A 23447-nucleotide genomic window follows, 5' to 3' on the forward strand; every position below is an offset into this window, starting at 1 on the left:
AACCCATTTCAATAAAACGTGATAAAAGCACTATAAAGTTTGAAATCCTGAGCCCAAGGCGACCTTGGGAGTTCTCACTTGGCTTTCACAGGGATTGAGGATACTCCCTTCCCCTCCCTTCAAATCCCTTCCCGGAAGTGTTTGCTGCCTGTGCCCATCCACTGCAGTATCACCTAACTCGGGCTTTCTCCACAGGAGTTTTGTGAAACCCTGGGGTTTCTTCGTGGCTCCAGAAGGGTTTCTCCAATTGGGCAGGAATTAATTCATTTTCACTATATTCTAAACAATTAAAAAAAAACTATCAGGGATATGACCAAATATGGTTATGTTGACACCTCCCCCCTAATGGCCAACGATGAACCTGGAGGCAGTGGACAGGGTAGGGCCCCAGCCGTAAGAATCCTTGCTGGCCGAGGCTTATCACATGTGGGGTCCAGAGAGGGGGGATACATGTGACTCCCAGGGGCACGACAGGGAGGTGTGGCCTGATGACATCACTTCTGGGGTTTCCTGAAGCCTGAAGAATATTTCAGGGGTTTCTCCACAGTAAAAAAGTTAAAAAGGCTGACTTAATCGTTGCCACCCCTTGGCAAAGATTGGTGACTCTAAACCCAGACATGTCCCTGCCAGGAGGCTGAGGCACAACTTACCTTGAGTTGGTTGAATTTGAGCAAATCGCTATCACAACTTCCTGTGAAGGACGACAGGAGCCTGCGTTGCTCTGACCTCCTCTCTGAACCAGCCCGAGTGGAAGCATGTGGCTGGGCGGGGATGCTCATTCCCTGAGGGGAAACATCAGCTGCTCAGGAACTAGCAATCTTCGCATCAAAGCTTATTGTCAGTGGCTAAACAGGTGCCTTGCGCATACAAAGATCCATGGTTCAATTCCAGGCATCTCCAGTTTGCCTAGGAGGACTCCTACCAGTTCACAGCCCACAGGTCCACCCATCCCAGCCTCATTAGGAAGGGAATAGGGCTTTAACACCCTTCTCTTTATTTTCAGTATTATTAAGACTTGTTGGCTCTCTGAACTGAATGCTTCCAGCTGCAATAGTCAGAAGTGCTGCCTTACCCAGCCCTGTTCCTGTTCTACCATTTAGCAAAAATGGTAAGAAAGGAACCGTATTCTGCCTGTGCTTTAGGAGTTTATGTAAAACAGACAAAAAGTGTCCAGGGAGATAAAGTTTTCCATGCTATTTCTTAAAATATTCATATAACACCTTCCCATACACAGTGCACAAGTGGGGAGATGAACACCATAACTCACAAAGCAGGACATTTCACATCCCTTTCTAGCTACTGCTCGGGCAAAGCTTCCTCCACCCCAGAACTACAGCCATCGTGCCTCCAGGTGGCCACCACAGATTTAACATCCAGAAAGTCCAGGTACAGCAGTGGATTACTGCATGCTCTCAAGCGAGCCTAATCCCACCCCCCGCCCGCCGCTTTCCATGAAGGCCAACTGGCACAGAGGAGGACCCCCTTACCTGCGTGTCGGTTGGAGGTTCCTCAGCAAATGCACGGCTGTTGTTGAGGTATTTCAGCTTGTCCTTCTTGTCGATTTTATAATAGCCTTCGCTACGGGCACAGCCAGTCACGTGTTCTCGCATCCCATCCTCCCGTTTTTTCTTCTTTGGGCTCAAAAAGCTGGTTGGTGGCTCTATGTTAAGGGAGAACACTAGCAGTTTGTGGGCCACCAAATCCTATTGCTCACTCAGCAAAACATACACACATTTTGAAGAATGTCATAAAGGCTGAAAGCTCACATATTCCCTTACTAACCTAGACTGGTTCAATACAAGGTGACATTTGGCCCAGTCTCTATGTAATTTCCTTTGGGACAGAATGGGAATTGCACAGTAAGCTGCTCGAGAGAGAATATGTCATGTGGAAGTTGTCAAGGATAGATCAATCAGCCTTCAAGGAAATTACCAACAATTTTCTAAAATTAGCCAACCTGTCAAAATATACTACACTGCAGTTTCTAGACTCTCCTCTTAAGCTACATTAATGAGTTTTGCAAACTCCTTTCAGCAGAATAAAATACTATTTCAGGAGTATCACAGCACCTAGTGGGAGGTTCTGAATCTTGAGCAACCAGCCCTGGACAGGTGAATATCTGGATGTTTGGTGGATGTAGAAGACTGAAAGAAGCATGTAGAAACCAAACCCTGTACTGCCAAGTGTTCAGGTATTTTTAGAAACTGTATCATCTGATCTACAGTGGGCACAAAGCTCAAGACAACATGCAAAACAGGTCAAAATCATATTCATATTTCCTGATGGAATACTAGCCATGCACGATAAATCTAGCTCTTTCAAAATGCCTCTATATTGCCAGGGTATTCCCACAGGGCGACTCGGCAAAAAAGGATATGAGGATGATAGACCCAAAGGGTGTCGTTGAGCCAGTCCATCCCATTGTCTTGCTGCAACAAGTGATCGTACGTCACACACAGGAAATGGATGTCCTCGTCATCTATACCCCCGTTCCAAATGTCATACAAAATAGTCATCTCCTCAAACTCAGAGCGGGGCCTATAGTGATATCGATGAGGGGAATATTCAGGAGAAGGAACTGTCGGGACGTCTTCCGGCCTCTTTTTCTGGCGCCGCCACTGCCTTTTGGCTTTCAAGTGAGCATCATCTTCCTTGAAGTCCTCATTCCATTGGTTCTCCAGCTCTTTAAAGGGAAGTTTCTCCGCTAGAACCTCTGGTGCTCCCTTGTCATGGAAGCTGTCATTCCTGAAATCCAGGGTAACGGCTTCCGGGTCTTTTAGAGAATAGAACGCGTCTGGGTGGCCGCTCAACAGCTCTTTGCTCACAGCACTTTCAGTCAAGGCAACCGGGATGGGAAGAAGAGGTGGCTCGATGGGCTTGACGGAATAGGTATCTAACAACGGGCCCAGAGGAGACGACCTTTTTGGCCGACCAGGTTTCCTTCTGACGGGCAGGATGGATGAGGATGGGGGAAGTGGTGGAGGGAGAGGCGGGGATGTAGGAGGTACTTCTGGGAAGGGCAGAAGAGCTCTTCCATCTGCACTGCAATCTTCCAAAGACAGCTTGGACTCCATGAATAAACAAGGCTGAACAGGAAGAGGTAACTGCTTGCTGGGTGATAAGTCAATATGTGTGTGGAAAGCTGGGACAGGAGGGCTGGCAAAGGGAATGGGGGAGGGAACACTGTTCATGCCAACCAATAAGGAAGCACCAAGAGGCTCTTTAAAGATTTTCTCATCGGGTTCGTCCTCGGAGAGTTTCTTGACAGACAAGAGGCAAGGGTGGGTAGCACCAGGCTCTGGGAAAGTAGGCATGAAAGTGAAATCCCTCCCCGGAGTCCGAGGGATGCCACTGGTGATCCCAGGGGACTGCGAAGGGTAGGAAAAGGGGCTTCCTGGGACTTGAGGGGAACTTAAAGTCAAGCTGCTTCCTGTGAGAGGAGCTTCACTGCCAGGTGTGGCTGGGACAGTATCCGTGCTCTGGGACTTGGAGAGAGTGTGGGAGCACTTGGCCAAAATGTCCCGCCCAGGAGTCCGAGGGAGCTCTTCCTCCACTGATGGTTTGGTCACAGTTATTTGTTCGGGGAACTTGTCTGGAAGGAGCAATGGTTCCTCTTTCGTGGACCCAACAGATGGGAGAGGAAGTGAACAGGGGGGCACTGGGTGGACAGGAAGGGCAGAAGATTCCATGTGGGCCAGGACATCCCGTCCAGGAGTCCGAGGGTGCTGCTGCTCTTCCTCCACTGCAGGTTGCAGATTGCTTTTTGCTTGGGCTTCTAAGATGCTGTCCTCAGACTTGGTGAAAAATGAGTTTTTGCTGGATAAAACTTCTCCAAAGAGCCCTACTGGTGTTGGGGGGCGGAAATTTTCCTCCTCTTGAGATTCTGGCTTTGGACTATCGATCACCTCAGGTTCCAGCTCAGTATCTGGTTCAGACTCTTCCACTAGGAAAGAGAGAGTGGTAAGTGAGGTTACTTGATTGCTATAGGTTTCCATTTGGATATGCCATGCAGTGACTACAAAGCAGTCCATGGCTCCAAGCTGGAAAGTCTAAAAGGGCATGAAGACCCCCACTCACCCACCCACCCACCTGCCAAGAAGCATGCTGTTCATCCACCCACAACTATCCCAATGATCAGCCCAGGCAAGCACCATTTTATTTCTCCGCTTGTGCAGATGGCTGTAAACAAAGAATGCTTTACTTTTTCAATGGGGCAGTGGCCAATTTCTTTGATGGCTTTTGCCATGGAACAAAACAAAGTGTTGTTATAAAAAATGAGGGGAACGTGAGTGTACTCTTTAGCAGTCTGCAGTTTACAAATCTTTTAAAAAGTAAATGGATGCTCAAATATACTGAGATAAGCCACCATGTTGGGGGGAAAAGACGACATAGGGATTCAAGGAGAGCACGGAGGTTCAAAATCTTTGTAGTTTTGCCCAGAGTTTCATTTGTTCTGAGTCTTCAAGAGACAGCACTAACACTTTATCAGACTCTTAACTAGAGCTGCTTTTGGATGCTGCCAACCACCATGGGGCAGTGAAGCCAGTGCGTGTCAGAATTTAACTGTTCTAAACAAAAACTCCCATGGATCTTGCCAGGTTTCCTTTCGTGTGCATGGGAATAATCATTTTGGTATGCGTAGTCACTGTAGTGCTGTTTCTGGGCTTACAACACAACACAATTTTTTGGGACCACTGATGCGTGGTGAATGATTTAAGGACAGCCCTGCCGGATTGGGCCAACAGAAGAAAGAATCTACCCTAGGCTATAATAAAGATTTAAACAATTTAACAATAAATACAAATAGAAATGTCTTATCTCTTCTTTTAATTGTCAGAAAACAACCAAAACGGCCTCCAGATTTAAACCGTTTTCAAAGGTATTTCCATCAGTGGTTGTTTTCACTTTGATCTATTCTTCTTCACAGAATTTAAACAATATATATGTTGGCCTTTGGTTCACAGGTATGGGGAAGCTTTAGTCCAAAGACTGTTCCCCATACTAAAAGAAGAATAGATCATAGTGAAGGACTTCACCAACAAATGGTTGGAAAAACAACCACTGATGAAAATACCTTTGAAAACGGTTTAAATCTAGAGGCCGGTTTGGTTGTTTTATGACAATTAAAAGAAGAGATAAGACATTTCTATTTGTATTTATTGTTAAATTGCTTAAATGTTTATTATAGGGTTGGGCCAACAGGCAGCCGCGGCCTCATTCCCACAATGACCAGCCATGCACTTCCAAAAGACTCACAAGCAGACATACAGAAGCCAAAGGTATGGTTGACCCCCAGCAACTGGTTCTCAGAAATTCACTGCCTCTGAGCTTGGGGTTTACATTTAGCCTTTACAGCTGATAGCCACTGATGAACCTAACCACAGTAATCAGTTCTACCTCAGAACAGCTTCTTTCTCAAAATAAGCTCTCCTTCCTCAAATGAGAGGGCAAAGTACAAATCAGAGCAGCCACACTTCCAGAACTCCACCGTCAATACTGGGACAGAACTAGTAGGGTAGGGACAGATACTGAGACTGTTGAACTGAAACTATACCTGGTAGGCAAGCAGGGGACTGTTGCAGCTTCTCCTCTTCAGTCTGCTCCATCACCATCAGCACTTCTGCAGCAAGAGATTCCTCAGGCACCTCACCACTTCCCTCGTCCCCTCGCTGGACTTCTTCCTTTAGTTCCTCTCCTTCAGGCATAGAAGGTTCCACTGGTGGTAGGGGAACCCCCTGCATGTACACGTCGTCTTCTACGGGGAACAGTTCCAAGATGGTCTCCTTCTCATCATCATCTTCAGGCTCTTGTGTAAGAGGCTCTACTGCTATTTCCGTGGGTACAGCTTCTCTTTCTTCCTCCATGGAAACCCCTCCATCATCTTCCTCCTCTTCCTCTTCCTCCTCCTCCTCTTCCTCCTCCTCTTCTTCATCCTCATCTTCATCAGAATCAGAACTCGTTCCAAATTCTGAGGATTCATCACTTTCATCAGATGACTCAACCTCTGCCCTGGAGGAGGCAGGGCTTCCAATATCATCTATACGGGAGATAAAAGGTTGAGATCATTAGTTGATGTCTAGATTGGTTAACTGTTATCATAAGTATTTAGGGAATTTGGGGCAGTCCCAAATCCCAAATGTAGGGGTGAGGTCTACTTGGATTTGGCTCTCCCCTGGTCTAGTTTGACATTCTAACTGCTAGACAAGATCGGCTCATTCGTCTTATTCTAGCAGCTATTACAACATCTCAAAGCAATTAATTATTACACATGGAGTTAAATGCTTCCTTTTCCCTTGAACCTACTGAAGATGGTTTTCATTGCATGACCCCTGCTATTTGTGGTGATTGCTCTTACATTTCTCGTCACAACCAAGGACACAAGGAATCTCTTTCTTCATTCCCACTACATCATACAGAGTTTGGTCGGTCCCTTGGTCATCTTCCCCCCCCCCTTTGTTAAAAAGATGCAACTTATTTAGCCTTTCCATGAAAAAAATACATTTGGCTCCTCCTTTCCATTTCAGTTGACTTCTCTGGATTCCCCTCCTCCCCCATTTTACAACAGCTTTTTTGGGGACAGGGTAAAAATGAACTGGACACTGCAGGGTGCTCCATTTAAGATCTGATGCATGATTCTGCAAAGCACACAGATTTCAGGTCACCTGGTCTTTCACTGGCCATACAAAATTAACCACCTTTGAAGCAGATTCGCACATGCATTTTCTTTGCTTGCTGATTGCCGGTTTGCATGTGAGAATGGGCCACCAGAGCTTTCATATCACCCACTGCTTTTCAGTGGGCTGGGTTTCATGGATGAGTTACGATAATCAAATGCAGACTGATCAGTATCTGAATTAGCCAATAAAGTAGTTTGCACACATCCATCAAGGACCTCCCCCGAAATATTTTTTCTCCAATAGTATAAACTTTGATTAATTAAACTATCAGAAAAACCTCAGACCTTCTTCAGAATCCTGCTCTTCTTCCCTTTCACTTGTTTCTCCTTCAGCGTCCTCCTCTTCCTCCTCCTCCTCTTCTTCGTTAGCATCTTCCTCCTCTTCCTTGGGCGACAAGAAATTTGACAAATTCAGCAAACTTGCAGAGGGGGAAACATGAGGTCCAGGGGCTTGTAAACAGCTCCAACAACATATGGCACATTAATCTGTTTAGTACATACTTAGAGAGCCAGGATGGTGTGATGGTTATGAGCAACAGACTCTAATCTGGAGAACCGGGTTTGATTCCCCACTTCTCCCCCACATGCAGCCAGCTAGGTGACCTTGGGTTAGTCACACTTCTCTTAGAGCTGTTCTTGCAGAGCAGTTCTCTTAGCGTTCTCTCAACCCCACCAACCTCCAATCCCAGTGCTAACCAGGCACAATCCTGTTTAGCCTCCAGGATTGGACAAGATTGGGCTAGCCTGGCCACCCAGGCCAGGGCACAATGGGACTCATCTACAAGTAAGACAGCAGCCTCACTGATAGAGGAAACAGAACATTACTGGATGAGACAGGGTGGTGTAGTGCTTGGACTGCTGCCCTAGGATTTGGAAGACCCAGGTCTGAATCTCCACCCTGCCCTGGGTGCCTGCTGGATGACGGGGAGCCAATCATATACTTTTGGCATAACCTATTTATTCATTGAGAGCTAGCTTGATGTGGAGGTTCAGAGTGGCAGCCTCTAATCTGGAGATCTGGGTTTGATTTCCCTTATGCAGCCCACTGGGTGATCTTGTACGAGTCACAGTTCTCTTAAAGCTCTCTCAGCCTCAACTACCCCACAGGGCATCTGTCTCACTGGACAGGACTCTCATTTTGGGTGGAGGCAAATGGGAAATGTATTCCTGCTGACAAAGTCTTCTGCTTAGAAGTAAGGCAGGCACTCCTCAACAAGCACATCCCAAGGACCCGTCTTGGAAAGTCATGCAAAGGCGGTCAGAGAAAACACCAGTCAGATGTATGATTTACCTTGTCTGACACGGATTTCATCCCTCCTTCCTCTTCCTCCTGCTCTGCCTCCTTTTCTGAAGAGGATTCTTCCTCCTCCTCCTCTTTGCCTGAATCCTCCTCCTCTCCCTCACTGTCGAGTTCCAGTGGCCGACCAGGCCTTCGTTTGAGGCCAACACCATCTGCATCCTTCTTGGAGAGGTCAGAGGCTGCATCCGGCAGGTCTCGATCACGTTCAGATTCTGAAGTGTGAAAGTAAATGGGGAACGGGGAGAAGTGTCAGCCACTAGATTCGAAGAGTGAGGAAAGTCCCTCCACTGACCTATCTTAGACATAAGTATTGGGCAACTTGGAAATATATTGCTAGGAAAGCTCAAATATTCAGTGGCTGGCAACCCGGACAGTGTTTGGAGCAAAAATATTAGTTTTGCCAACCTTCATCTTCATCGTCTACTGAAGGGGAGGGGCGGATTCTTTTCTGGTCTCCAGCTGAGGTGGCTTCAGGTGGTTCTTTTCGTTTTACCTGCCAAAAAAGAAAAGAACAAGGCTATTTCAAGAGATGCAATTTGTTCAGGTATGCCTAAACATCCTTTTCAACTACAAACAACAAAAAGCATTGGAAGCCAAGGGAGTAATTTAAGTACTCAATAACTTTTACCCCACATCATTTAATACTACCAGCACCTATTTGACCAGGGTAGAAAGAATGCATTCTAATTAAATAAAATAATCTAAAATACATGAAGCTGAATACATATCTGAATTACAACAGTCAGAACAGAAATTTCCTAATAAGACCTCCATTTATTAAATTTTTGAAGGACTTCTTAACACATGACAGAAAAATTACAGTAATCCCCTGAGGTTGCCAACCACTTTCCATATTTGCATTCTTACCTCATGCCAAAGCATCTGGAAATGCTCTTCTCTTGATAACAGCGGGGTAGTCAAAGGTTGGACAATGACCATAGACCAATAAGCAATGGCCATAGATCAATAAAGGAAAGCACTTTTACTCTGGTTCATACATGAGGATGCACACCTAGGACTGAATCTTAGCCTTGGACAGAGTAGTGGTTTTTGGCAATTTTGATTATTTATTGTGAGTTCTGCATCTGGAATTATTATATATTATATTATTGAGAGCTTCACATTTTGTGATTCTTATGCCACCAATTAGATCTTATTGTAATATTATATGTGTGCATACACCACAATTGATTTGACCAGTGATGATGATCCTTTCCTAGAGATCAGAGGCTGCATCTGGTCAAGACCTGTTTGGCCTTTGGTCATACCATGTGCAGCCATTAAGATTTTGCACAGATTCTTTTTATATTTTTAAAGCTGTTTTAAATCTTCTTAATGTGCACTAAATAGTCAATTTTTGTATTCTGATTTTAGTATTTTTTGTTCAGCCTTTGGGTTCCTGACCTGTTTGCTCTGGTTGAATGGTTGTTCCCTTTTTGTTTTGCAGACTGTAGCGTACTGCCTGCCTTCGGAAGGATCCACCCATGAGACATTTCACACCTGCTATGCATCAAAGTAATCTGGCTGGCATTGTGAAGAGTGACTCTGCGATCAATTAACTTCTAAAAAATCATTGATGCAGCCAGGATGAAGGGTTTGTGTTCTGAAGAGAGAAACTCTGACCTTGAAGGATGGCAGCCGAATGGCCCCTCGGATGCCCAGTCCAATCCCTTCATAGCCCAGGCCCTCTCCTTTATTCCAGTTCTCCAGGAGACAAGATGTGATGCGATCCTTTGGTTTTGGCTTTTCCTCATCTTTATTCTCTCCAGATTTGACTGGAGTGAGGGATGCCTGTGTAAGCAGAAAAAAGCTCAATAGAACATAAAACACAGGTGCACAGAACTAATACCGGGAGCTATCTATTCAAATTAAGATTCTATGTTTCAGAACAAGTTCTGAGTTGCATTGCCAGTCAGGATTGGACCTCTTTACTCTGCTAGAGATTGTCTGCTGATTAACTGCAAAATCTCAGCTCTGTTTAACCTTCCTTTACTATGGTCTACTTTGGAGCTGCTAAAAGCCTCTAACAGGCTATACAATACTCTCTTCTTGGGCTTTTGGCAGATCTAGGACCTCAGGAAAGCTTTTAGATGGCTACAGGTGGCCCTGGAAAAACCATCATGAACACCTTTTGACTGGGAAGACAGGAATACACACCAAACCACACCCACGTCTGCAGTTGTATGAAAGAAGCCAGTTCACAGTGATCTAGACAAAGCTATTTTATGGATTACTGGTTCACTCACCAGCAGTGATTCCTGAGGGTACCAAGCAAAAGGGTTTACCAGTGTCCTGCTTTCTAAAATTCCTTTTAAACATGTAAGACACAGGATTCAAGCCAGGGACCCTCTATACACATGGACTTGAGGAAATCACTCTTCTCTTATAGAACTTTGGAGTTCACTACTGTTCACTACTGTGGCTTGCCATGTACTTTTCCTCATTTACTTTATGTATCTCCAAGCACAGGAATCTTGCCTATAATTTCTCCCATTGCAAAGCATTCCTCTTTAGAAACCATTGTTATTGCTTGAGTCCTACCTTTGCCAGACGTTCCTTCTTATCCCACCAGTCATCGAAAGCCCTGAAGGCCACCACCTCCACCATCTTCCGGTTCAAATCCCTTTTCATGATTGCTTTCAGTTCCTTCACAATCACCAAGAGGACACCATCCACTGTAGCCTTGTGCGGATCTTCCTTCTTGGGCTCATAGCCCGGTGGGGGAACAGAAGGGTCAAACTTGGGCAAAGGTGGCCAGGGCTGCCCACGACCAATCACCGCTCCCATGGAGAAATGTCGGTAGGGAGGAAGGTTCACAAACTGCATGCGGTTTCCCATGAAAGGGTGGTACTGGTACGTGTTATGCCCTTGCATCATGCGGCTCAGCATCTGGGTTTGCATTTGAAAAGACATCGACATGCCACCCCACTGGTTGCTCAAGACACTGATCATGTCCATTTGCATGACGGGGAACATGAATGGAGGGAGGGGAGGCAGGATATGAGGTGGAGGGACCCCAGGAGGTGCAGGAAGGGGTGGAGGTGGGACAGTGACTGTTGTGTGTGTTGGCGGAGGCGGTGGAGGGGGGAGAGGGGGAGGCATCGGAAAGCCCGGCTGGTGTGGAGGTGGAGGGGGTGGAGGCAGGGGAGGGTACCCGGGCGGAGGCATGGGGATGGAAGGAGCCATCACAGCAGAGTTGTTGACTGAGGTATTCACCACAATGTTTTTGGCACATTCTGTGCTTGTGATGGGAGATGGGTTCATTTCATCATCAGAGATCTCCATGTCCTCCCCTGAAGACTGATGACACTATGAGAAAGAAAGAAAAATCTTTTTAGATAAGGCTATATTCATTTTACTTAAAAAAATACAAGCCATTTCAAGAACATAAACAGTATCCCAAATCTGGAGGACTCCAAATTTTAAAAATCTGATTTTTTTTTAACAACACTCAGTTCAAGAAGAAGCTGACAACTTCTCTCAAGGGCACAAGTAGACAGAGCTAGAAAGTTCAATTTAAGATCAGCAAAGATCTGTTCCACTTAATATTTCTGGTAAGGCCTAGGAAGAGTAGCGTGTCTCATGGCTTAGCTTAACACCCACTCAGGGCGGTGGTCCCGCCCCTGAGTGCCTCCTCCTCCTCCAAGCAGCTTGCCTGTCTGTTCAGCAGCCAGCCAATCACCTTCCGTCCCCCACCCCTGACTGCCCCCTCCTCCTTCCACTTCCCTCCGAGGCTCAGAGGCTGCAGATCCCTGCTGCATGAGAGCTTCCCCTGCCAGTGAATTCCCTTCCTGGGGACCTCCAGCCTGCAACCTTTCCAGGTCCTGCGGGGAGGGAGAGACCATCCACAGAGTTCTTCCATATACATCCCAATCTAGCGCCCGCTGTATTCCTCAATGCAATGGGCTTTGGTCCCTAGTTCAAGTTATAAGCTTTTGTGTGCACACATACTTTGTCAGATACATTGAAATGGACGTTACTAATCCATACATACAGGTAGAGGATGAGATGCAAATTAGCATACAGTATAATAAACCATGTTTGGCAGATTAAAGACCAAACTGGAATAACGATCTTAGTTTATAGGGTCATCATTTGTTTGAATTTCCTTCTGGCAGAAAACCTACTAATAAAGGAAATAAATATATTAAAATGGCCACGTACCCTTAACTGTGGAATGCTGAAAGCACATGAAAACATATCCAGAACACAACATTGCTGGTCTTAAAGGTAATACTGGACTCAAACTTTGCCCTGCTGGTTGAGACCAACATAGCTACCCACCTGGTGCTGGCAGGGCTAGTATATGATTTTATAGGTCATGGAGCTGTTTTACTGGAGGGTCATTCAGGATGCTGCTGGATGCTCATGAACTCCCTTTCACTATAGAACATTGTGTTCTCAATGTAAAATGGAATGCAGTTTAGAAATCTCAGCACAAATGCATCTTTTACCTGCCTTCCATCAAGTCCGACTAGTACGCTACCACCAGGGGGCAGCTGATTCAAGACAGTGAAATGGGCAGCCTGCGTTGCCCTGTTTGCAAGCCTGTGTCTAAAAGAACGGCTTACAAATCAGCAGAGAATTAACATATGCAACCACAATAACCTATACCAGGGGTAGTCAAACTGCGGCCCTCCAGATGTCCATAGACTATAATTCCCATGAGCCCCTGCCACAGCATTCACTGGCATCTGGAGGGCTGCAGTTTGACTACCCCCTGACCTATATCATTGAAAGCATTTTACAATTTATACACAATCATCCAGAGCAGAAGGGAGCGAGTGTTCATGGCATTGGAACCATTCATAACTCCTACTCTAAATACAGCAATAACCCAGCAGTTGTAAGAAAAGTTGACTAAGGCACAATTTAGTGTGGAAACTGGCCAAGCAGAGTCAGTGACAGACAAATGGTCTTGATTGCTGAAGTCCTGAGATTAGATCCTAGATGTAGCCTCTCCCACCGGCAGTTCTCTGCCTGAGAAATGGGGAAAGCTGTGGAAAGAGAGGGTCCTTTCATAAAAATGTCCTCTCTTTCTCACAGAGAGGCTCCTTTCTCACTTCTCTGAAAGTGATGCTCTTTGTAGGAATTGGACAAACTTCCCTGGATAACATGGTTCCCTTTATTGAGAAAGAGCAGACTCTATAACCATACAGCACCTTGCTACTCTGGACTTCAGCCTTCTCAAACGCAGGACCCACCTTTCACTTCAACTTGCCATATGGAATCCACTTTTAATTTGATCGCATTATTCGCTCTCCCCCTTCAGACAACCATGGGACCTCTGTCCTTGTGATGCAACCATCACTATTAGCAAGATCACAAAGAGGCAGTCAGAAGCCATTAACCTACAAGAACACCTAATGTGGTTTTGTCTTTGCTCGTGTGAATGCAACTTCAGGTAGCCGTCTGCTCGGCTAGATCATCATTCTATCTAATACAGTCCAAACCCAAGGACAGCTCCTGCCAGCATGGGGTTCTACTAATTGCCTTTTATTAATTTCTCCTACCATGATCATACTGAACATTCCAGTAAATATTTCAATATATGGACATAGATGACATTTATCTTTCAGTATATGGGCTGGGATACAAGTTACAGGCAAGCTAAGAGCCAGCCAAGTTGGATAGCGTACAATTGAATTCTTCAGAAGTTTTATTTTGAGGAACATTTACAAAAGGTTCTTGGGCTTCCAACAGCTTCACAGTTGGGGACTGACCTGCATTCATAGAATGAACAAGTTTTGTGACCCAAGTTTTATCCTAAGCGATAGACTAGAAATATAATGGTGGAGAAGCAAGAGAGGAAACAGGAATGAGGAAATATACTAAAAACCAAAAGAAAGCCAGCTGGAAGAAGGAGCCTTTCAATTAAGGAATAGTTCAATTAAATAATTTCAAAAGGATGAATAGCTTATTCAAGATTTAAGGGAAATCACAGATATATCATGACATTTTAAATACTTTAAAAATATCTGAGATTATTCCAGCAACATAAGGAATCTGAGGTGCAGAATCACCATAAGCATGTTCATACATTTACATAAAGATTACTTGGTAATCTTATTGTCGGATTCCTCAATATTTATTATTTGTCAAACATCTAAGAACTTAGACAGTGTACAGACCAAAACAAAAGCGATTTAACCTACAGAAACGGCATAAATCTAGAAACGACATAAATAAGATTTAAGAAAATGGGGGAGAGAAAAGACTGGATAAGGCCCTTAAAATAAATATTTTATTTCTATACTGCCTCATCCTATCAGCTTGGGATGGTTAACAACATTATAAAATCATACGTAATAAAAATCATTCTTACAATTAAAAGCCTGCCTCCTAGAATTGAATTTCCTATAGGGTTTCTCATAGTTTGGAGAGATTTCCACTGGTGGATGTTTCATGTGAGGAGGCCAATATTTTTTGGTGTTATTGACTGGCCTCAGATGTAGGCATGGCAGAGCAGCTTGATTTAATGTGATAAATATCAGATGAAGGCATTAACTCTATATTGCTTGAAAAGACAATGCCACAGACAAACATAAATACAGCTCAATCAGCCTGCAACAGCAATCTCACACATGCAAGCCATTAAGCGATACCACAGTCAATGAACATGCATGTTTGAAGCAGCCCCCTCTCGCTGCCCATCCAGCTCTTTTTCTGATGGTACAGAGCTGTTCTGCTGTCATAATGGGGTGTGGGGGGGGGGAAACAGAGCCAGCTGCTTAGAAACTGTACAGTAAGAACTTCTAGCTCATATATGCTACTTTTATCCCCAGATGAATAGTCCTATTGCTCCACAGCCGCAAAACAAAACAGGAATCGCCACTGAACTCCAGAACTTCGCCATATGCATTCTGAAGAACTTTTTTGTCATGCTCACAAACATGTAAAGAATAATGATGTTTGGATATTGGCACATGCAGAAAAGATTCCAGACCAAGGGGCAATAGGATATTTGTTAAGTGCCTTATCTAGAATTTGCCAAAGAGAAAAAAATTCACTGCTCTTAAAGATGCCACTAGAGTCTATTTTATTGAGGTATGTAGACCCCATAACTAGCATGACTAGCATGAAATGGCATGCATGACTAGCATGAAATGGCATTACTAGACTATGGTCAGTTTCATGACTGAACAAACTGAATACAGGTCACTCCATTACATAAACAACTTGGAAAATATCCTTAACGTAAGTGTGGGGAGTGATATAAATGCTGATAGGGTGACAGAGAGAGAAAATTCACCTTGTGGGGAAAATGCAACAGAGCTAAAAAAAAGTGGTTGATATCTTCCACTAGTGGCCAACATCAAATCTCTTAATGTGTCCTCTTGACAGGACTAAAAAACATCTGAATTCCATCTATATAAGATCTGTCACTATGCTTAGTAACAGTAGCAAGCACCTTATTTGGGAGTAGGGAATGGAAATGGTTTAGCATTGTAAAATTAAAAGCATACAAACCTCACAAAAGAAGTTATGAATTCAAGGAGACTGCTGAACATATCATGGACAAATTTGGAATCTAGTTTGAATCCAGTGGCACTCTGAGGACCAACAAAGTCTTATTCTGGGCATGCTCTTTCATGTGTATGCACATTTCAGGTAAGAGCTTACGCCCAGAATCAAACTCTTAAAGGTGCCAGTGGACTCAAACTGTGTTCTGCTGCTTCAGACCAACATGGCTAACTGCCTAAATTTGAAATCTGTAATACAATTTTTACTATTAGTATTAATTTATATAGTAAGTGTATTGTCTTTTAAATTCTGTCCTTCCTGCTAGAAACTCAGAGCAGCTGCCATCATACTCTATCCTCACCACCACCCTGTGAGGTGGGCTAGGCTCAGACTGCAATCCTATGGGCACACTTTCCTGGTAGGGAGCCCCACTGAATAACATCAGATTGAATTCTCAAGAGAGCTGTTTAAGATTGCTGCCTTAGTGAGCTTCATGGCAGACTGGTGAACTGAACTTGAATCTCTCAGATTTCTGTCCAACACTGAAATCGATATACCACACCCACTTTCTACAATGGGTAAGAATATGCATGCATTTGTCTCATTAATGCATACCAGTTGATGCTGATGCTATGTCTACCCATGATTTAATAAAAAAGAGGTTTGCAAATATTTCTAGCTCTGCCTCGATTACAAAGAAAACGTAGTAGGAAGCAATAAGCCAGGGATAAGCCAAAGGTCAACAATTCGCCCGCAGTAAAGCATCACCTCTCAGCTGCTTATTTTCCAAAAAGCAACCGCCATACAGTGCATCCTTTGTCTACAGTGGCCTTCGCCTGTGTTCGGAAGGCCATTGGCCCTCTGGAGCAAGAGGCCGCTGTTTGACACCTGCCCATTCACCTATGGTGCGCTGCAGCTGGTCAAGCAGCAACTGCGATCCAAATCGGATGCTCGTTAAATACAAACGGGCACCTTGCTGGGAAGGAAAGAAAAACTGAACAATATCACGCCTAATTTATGCCACTTTATTACATTCTCCGGAGAGAAAATTCAGGCTGATCCTTCAGGACACACAGGGGTGGAGGAAACGATTCCCCTGAAAACAGCAACGCACTCCCAGGACTGCTTGGATGGGAAAGAAATGCCACCATGGTGTGTGTTTGTGCCTCTCAATGTGACAGGCTCAGGTGCTGCTTCCTAATTAGCCACTGCCTCACATCAAGAGAAAATTGGTTTTAAAAGGCAAGAAAGAAAACCAGAAGAGTGTTGGGGGGGGGGGAGTCAGTCGACTATGAGGGGGCAGTTTTGGGGAAAGAGTAACGTTGCTTTCCTTTCCTTATAAGGAGGAGTTCCCAAGAGATAGAAAATGTCCCTCTTCATAAACATGTTTTGTTTTACCTCTGGAACATCAGCACCAGACAGGTCTTATTACTGCAGTCTGTAGCTCAGGCTCTTGCATAGCTATACCTGTTGTTCTCCAGATAAGATGCCAGTACTCCTGGGACTGCTCAAGTAAAGGGCACTTGAGAGAAATGTTGTAATTTTGACAAAAGAACGTTATCCTTTTCCTGCTGTAATGTAGCCAGTTTACCAACCTGTATAGTACAGGCACCCTGCCACTATGCACACGAGAGCAGAACATGAAATAGGGGAAAGGGTTCTATTATTACAGAATTTGAGGGTTTACAATTACCACATGTGCATTTTTAAAAATGGAGGCAACGCCTATGCAGACATATCCCCCATTAAACCAAAATGGAATGAAACACAGTTGACAAGTGTGACTTAACCAAACTCCTTTGTCTCTAGCTCCTGCATTTCATTCAGTTTGGAGAAACGATAGCAAGTAGATCAGCCAAGGACTTTTCAATTCATTTGTATTTATTTATTGAATTTCTATACTGTCCTCCCAAAAAGGCTCAGGGAGGTTCACATAGAATGTAACAGAACAGTACATCAAACTCACTGATAAAATGAATGAAAGGTAACAGTAACGGCAACAATAAACAAAGAAATAACATTCAGCATAATGAACAATCTAACAGGCCCATGGTTGGTCTGGTTGGTCACATGGATTCAGGGAAGGAGGATCGGGCCCAGTAGCTGTCATTTAGTTTTGGCCTACCTCAACCAAATGCCTGGTGTAGGAGCTCCCTTTTGCAGGCCCTGAAGAACTGTTTTAGCTCCATTAGGGCCCTGATCTCCTCGGGGAGCTCGTTCCACCAGGTGATGACCAGGACAGGAAAGGCTCTGGACTTGGCTGAGGTCAAGCAGATTTCCTTGGGGCCAGGGATCACTAGCCCATAGGAGGTAGGAGCAGAGCACTCTTTGAGGGGCATAGGCAGAGAAGCATCCATATATGGAGGATGATTTGCAGCTCAGGGATCAAAGGCAGCCTGGCGAGGGAGACAAGACTTATTAGCACCCTTCAGGTGGAGCCTTTCATGGATCCGCAGTAGGAATTCTTGAGCACAACATCCACTCATCGCCGCTTCCAGGGTACATGGAGCCAGGACAGTTGGGCAGGAGCCATTCTGCCCTGCAAGCTGCCATGGAATCATTCTTAGGATGGGATTATGATACATTTATTGTCTCTAAACCACCTGGTCTTTTGGAATTTCATGACCGGAACAGAGGCAGCCTGCATCCCTAACACCATGTCCCTATTTTGACTTGTAGAGGGGAGAAGCCGGGGGTTACATCAGTTCCTCCAGAAACAAGTCTCTCTGCTACATGAAAAACATTTTCTTTATTGCTGCATTTTAATAGTGTGTGCTCAGGTGTAAAGAACATTCTGCTTGAACATATAAAGCAGCTTCCTGTTACCAGAATGTCAGTACATCCAGAGAACACTCAGCCTTGGAATGGGTCCTGAAGGACCTGTTCTAAGCTCTGTTCTACATGATGCTGTAAGAAAAGGCAGCATACTTCGGAGCATGTATGGAGTGCATTTCTCTCTGTGCTCAGAAGCCATCAGCAGCATACCATTGATCAGAGGACTGGGTTTACAGGTCAAAGGATGTGGCTTCCAAGGCAGGATTAACCCTGTGATTTTTCTGTTGTGCACCCACATCCAGCAAAACAACAACACACTGCATTTACTCACAGCTGACACAGAAGACTTCCTGGTTTTAAAGAAGCCAGTGTCTTGGTGACAGCAGAAATGGTGTGCTTTAACTAACTGCAAATTTTCTTACTTTAAAACCAGAATTAACTGCAGCCTCTTTCAGAGCACCAGATCCTTACTGTGGGCAGGTGAGGGAGAGGGAGAAGAGCACTCAGGCCAAAGAATAAATCAGACTAGTATCACTAGTATCACAAAAAAGCCAGAGTTGCTTTTGACACTTGAAAACAACAGCTGACCAGTAAAAAGTGTGAGCTTTGGTGCTGCTACCTAGTGCAGGGTTTTCCAATGTAGCATCCTTGGATGCTATGGTCCTGGTTTTAAGAAAGTGTGTGGGGACCCAGCAAGACTTCTGACTGGCCACTGGAGATCTGATTAGCTGTGTCGAATTTTAGGAAGATACTGCAGTAGCACCTGCCACCGCAACACAAGGATCTTCATGACTGAAGATCAGCTGTGTGCATGGAAGAACGTTTTTCTAAACAATATGTTCATTTAAAAGGGTATCCTGTGAAGCAGATCTTCTGCCAGAAATTTTGAAGAATTACTGCTAGAGTTATGCAGGACCTCACTCCTTGAGATTTTGTGGCTGGCTCCACCTCTTCTGGCAACCATTTTTAAAGGTTGTGACCACCATCCAAGGTCAGAATTCCAAATATGTCCACAGGCTCAAAGAGCTGGGGGTCCTGATCTAGAAGAATTATTTCCTAACAGCTAAGGCATTATAATGACGAACAGATTGGCCAAAATGACAGCACTGCTTAAAATTTTATAGAAAATAATAAATATATATATATCTTAAGCAACTCATTAAGAGCAACCTTCCATCCACACAGAGGAAATACCGTTTTTTGCTGGAGGTCACTGTGCCCTCAGCACTTGCTTAGAAGATATCACCATACCACTTTGTGTAAATATGCAAAATTCAAAAGCCTGAAAGCCTCAAATTTGACTTCTGAGAGTGAAAGAAGGAGTCTAGTCTACAACCACAACTGGCTTTCTATTGTTTCAGTATCTTGAAGATCCCATGGCATGGGTTAATCATCAGAAGAAGCCCCCCTTCTTCATAACAGTTTCATTATGGAAAGCCTGCACAGCTCTTCTTGATACTACATACACAATGTTGCAGCGGCTATGAACCACAAAACATTGTCCAACCAAGCCAAGTGCCCTTAAGTAGCTTAAGCACAGTAAGTCTGTCATCTTGCAGGGATTCTTGCGCCGACGTGTCACAGGGTCACAAGTAAAATGTCCCCTTACCAAAGGAGGTCTGCCAAACCAGAAAGGAATCCCTTGGGAACAGAACTACTGAGGAACAGGCAAATGATGCATAATGTCTTTAATGGAGTTCAGATGGAGTTTTACTGATGGTGGCATGTAACTTGCTGCATACAGAACTGTGTTTAAGGAATTTTAAAGAGAAAGGTTCTTCACTACTCATCTGTACAACCCCCCAAAGGGCCATCTCTAATATATCCTGTAATAGAGCCATTGAAGTCAAGCATGAGGGAACAACAAAAGGAAATGGCTCCTCCTATTTTATCGATTTCTATCCTGACTTCTGATACTAATCTCCAAGGCAGATAAGTTTCTGGCCAGCACACAATTATGAAAGTAACCGACTTTGTCCTGGAAGGACTGGATTCAGATCCTTCTTCACACTTGGATTCACTAATTATTGGCCTTGGGCAAGACAATATGTTCTGACCATCCAATGGAACTCCATACTTCCTGGGTCAGTTTTTGGACAGTCTGGCTATGAGTTATCAGACTATATTCATGCTATAGTTATCTTGTCCTGCTCTGTTTAGACCACAGTTCTTCCTTTGCCTGATCATATTCACTTCATTTATACACACTTGTTTGGTTAACACCCATTTACACTTGAGAACTGAGGACAATAGGATAAGGCAAAATGTTTTGCTTCCCGATTGCTAGGTCGGCCTGCAAGACCAATTGGTATTCTGTCAGTGTTTTCAGCTTCTTTAGGCTTTAACTGGCTTCTAAAAGCAGGCTAATTTTTAGTGCAAAATATCTCATGCCTGCTTTCAAAGTCTCTCCCTTTAAAAAAATATAAAAGGGCAGTGGCAAATCAACTCCTTCTTCTATCAATAAGGCTGAGAAAACCAGAAATACAAAATAAGCTATCTAATATCAACATTGAGAAGTAATTTTAAATAGTGCATACGCAAGTCAAAAAGAGTCAAACTGAGTGGCTGTTTCTTCAGTTAGCAATGAGGTTTTAGCCATATGTTCTTTTGATTAGTTCTTCCCTTGGCCCCCTGTTATCAAAAGCAAGGGAAATAGCTAGGGCTTAAAAGCATTTTGGTAGGCAGACAATGCCAAGTAAAATTTTTACAGGAGGCGGCAGGATTGAAGCAATCGTTAGTATCAAAAGGGTCAATTTCAAGGATAACAATAATAAAGAATTTCAGCCTATATATAGTAGTTTAATCTCTACAATATTGAAATAGCCAGTTTTAAGGCAGAATCACAGCATCTGTTAAGCAGCATGTAATGAAATGACACAGGAGGCAGAAAGAGACTATCACATGCAGTTGGAAGGAAAAAGGGACAGCAGAGAGGCAGAATGGAAACAGCTAAATGCCATATTGCTATATCAGTTTCTTCCAACAATGGACACAGGGTGGCAGGGGGGGACACTTTCAAAAACACTGAAATATATGCAGGAAATTAATTGGTCAAGACAATTCTGTTTTTCATGGCAGATTTTTACACATTTATACACACACAGTTATTGTCTATTAACAGAAATATTTGGGAGAGGGGATTAAAATCAAAGATGTAACAGGAAAGATTGCATATTACTCTATATTCTGACTACAGCCAAATGAAGAATTGTAAACAGAAGGCCCAACAGTTGGGACAGGGGTTTTTGATCCCACATGGCAAATCCCCCTCATGTAATCTGCCATTAAAACAAAGTTTGAGACCGGGGACAGCTTTAAGACCAAGGAGACCTGATCTGATGAAGTGCACATGCACAGGAAAGCTTATACTTGGCTGGTCTTAAAGTTGCCATTGGACTCAAATGTTGTTCTGTTGCTTCAGACCAACATGCTACCCATCTTAAACGATTATCTACAAAGTGTGTGTGTGTGTGGGGGGAACTGAACAATCAAGGGCTTGAAGAATCAAGGGCTGTACTTGGCCAGACACACTGTGTACAAACTGTCAGGAGTATATCCTGCGCCTCAAGGCCTCACCTCAGTTTTTTGGGTGGACAACAAGCCTATGTGTTGAGCAAAATCATCTGACTTCTTGACACACATATGGGCTTGGGGTGTGATCCCCCATTTAGCCATGAAGCTAACCAGGTGGCCTTGAGAACACTACTATCCATCAACTTAAGCTACTTAACACTCTTGTTGCAAGGCTAAAAAAAAAAAAAGGACAAAGTACTACTTAAATTAATAACAGAGAGACCAAAAGGAAAGAGGGATTTTGATAAACACCTTAGTGCGTTTTCCAGAAGAACTGACACATTCCCATTCAATGCTGGTGAAAAAAAAACAAAGGTTCTAGAATAGCTAATGGTGGGTCATTCATATTTCAGATAGAAAAAGTCATCCCGACAATTTTATTAGTTTGGTTATAAAAAAAACATTTGAGATGTCACAGCCAAAAGGCATGTCACTTCAGAAACTGCTGATCATATAACATACATTTGTTTACGTTATATGAAGAAAACAAGGCATTCATGGTCAGCTAGAGCCTTTTCTGTTTTCCTGCCCCAGATGCTTTAGAAACCCCAGATCCCAGCTTTCCTCCTCTTGCTGAGAAATTCTTTGAAAGACTGACAAGGAACAGCAGCCTCACAATAGGCGGAAACATGAGCTTCTCTTCTCCCAACCCCTTCATAGGCTAAAACCTGGCACTCCTTCCCATCTCATTTGCAGGCTGGAAAAGCTACATCTCCAGTTTCAGAAGGGTCTGTGTAGTCATTATTTCAGCTTCAGTCCTCAAAAAAATAAATAAATCTCCGAACCTTGAATCAGACCTCTTTTTACATGGTATGTGTGCATGTATGCATGTGGGGGCGGAGGGGGGGCAGCAAAGCATTTTTAATCATTTATATATTATTATTATTATGGATCAAGAAAAATAAGTAACCTTCACTACACTGATCTATACATTCTAAGAGAATGCACAAATAGAACAAAAAATCAAAGAAATGTGGGTTCAATAATTATAATATTTGTCCTCCACCCTATCTCTGTGTCTCACTCTCTCTTTTACTATTCAGTGAATATACTACAGGATACTTCTAAGAGCATGCCCAGAACCAACTCCCACCCCAGTTCAGTAGGGCTTAATTCCAACTAGTGCAATATTAATGTTCTTTAATATTTTGAGACACATTGAATATTTTATGCCTTACTAGACTTAGCTGGAGCACCTACACATTCTTCAGAAAGGAAAATTGGAAGACAAATAAGCAACCCTCACCCACCACAGCAGATAACTTCACCATCTACTTTTTGTACATGGGACACAAAGGTTGGCAGCGGTAATTCAGCCTGTGTTGCTTCCCTCCTCAAAGCCATTTGACAAAGAACTTCTTTTGCTCTCCCCTTTTTCTCCAGTTCATACAGGGTAGGCCAGATGTAATACTGCTTGACCACAGCCAGTCAGTAGTAAGTTAATTCATCATAAAATAATCAGTATCAACTTAACTATTACTTACAGGTGGGGAGGGGAAGAGAGAAAAGAAGTTATCAGCCAGAAGCATCTTAGCATTTCATTGAAACATTGCATTTAATTACACTGAGGCGCTGTCATGATCAGCTTTTAACAAAGTTCAGAGAAATCAAGGATCAAGCACAGGGATGAAGAACTATGCTTTGTAGTTGGTGGGGGGA

At 43.8% G+C, this 23447-nt stretch overlaps 1 protein-coding gene across 2 annotated transcripts in view; it reads right to left on the minus strand.

Moving 5' to 3' along the window:
- SETD1B (SET domain containing 1B, histone lysine methyltransferase) overlaps positions 1 to 23447 on the minus strand; it is a 50862-nt gene that overhangs the window by 1770 nt on the left and 25645 nt on the right. Inside the window, exons 7-15 of one of the 2 annotated variants that reach the window (XM_077307645.1) lie at positions 10518 to 11285; positions 9600 to 9767; positions 8382 to 8469; positions 7968 to 8188; positions 6962 to 7061; positions 5555 to 6037; positions 2378 to 3943; positions 1488 to 1654; positions 651 to 782 (exon numbers count right to left, since the gene is read on the minus strand). In XM_077307645.1, the coding sequence (XP_077163760.1) occupies positions 651 to 782; positions 1488 to 1654; positions 2378 to 3943; positions 5555 to 6037; positions 6962 to 7061; positions 7968 to 8188; positions 8382 to 8469; positions 9600 to 9767; positions 10518 to 11285 (3693 nt within the window). The other variant, XM_077307644.1, reaches the window with a different exon arrangement.

Source organism: Paroedura picta, chromosome 13 (assembly GCF_049243985.1).
Source record: "Paroedura picta isolate Pp20150507F chromosome 13, Ppicta_v3.0, whole genome shotgun sequence".
In the NCBI taxonomy this organism is placed as follows: Eukaryota; Metazoa; Chordata; class Lepidosauria; order Squamata; family Gekkonidae; genus Paroedura; species Paroedura picta.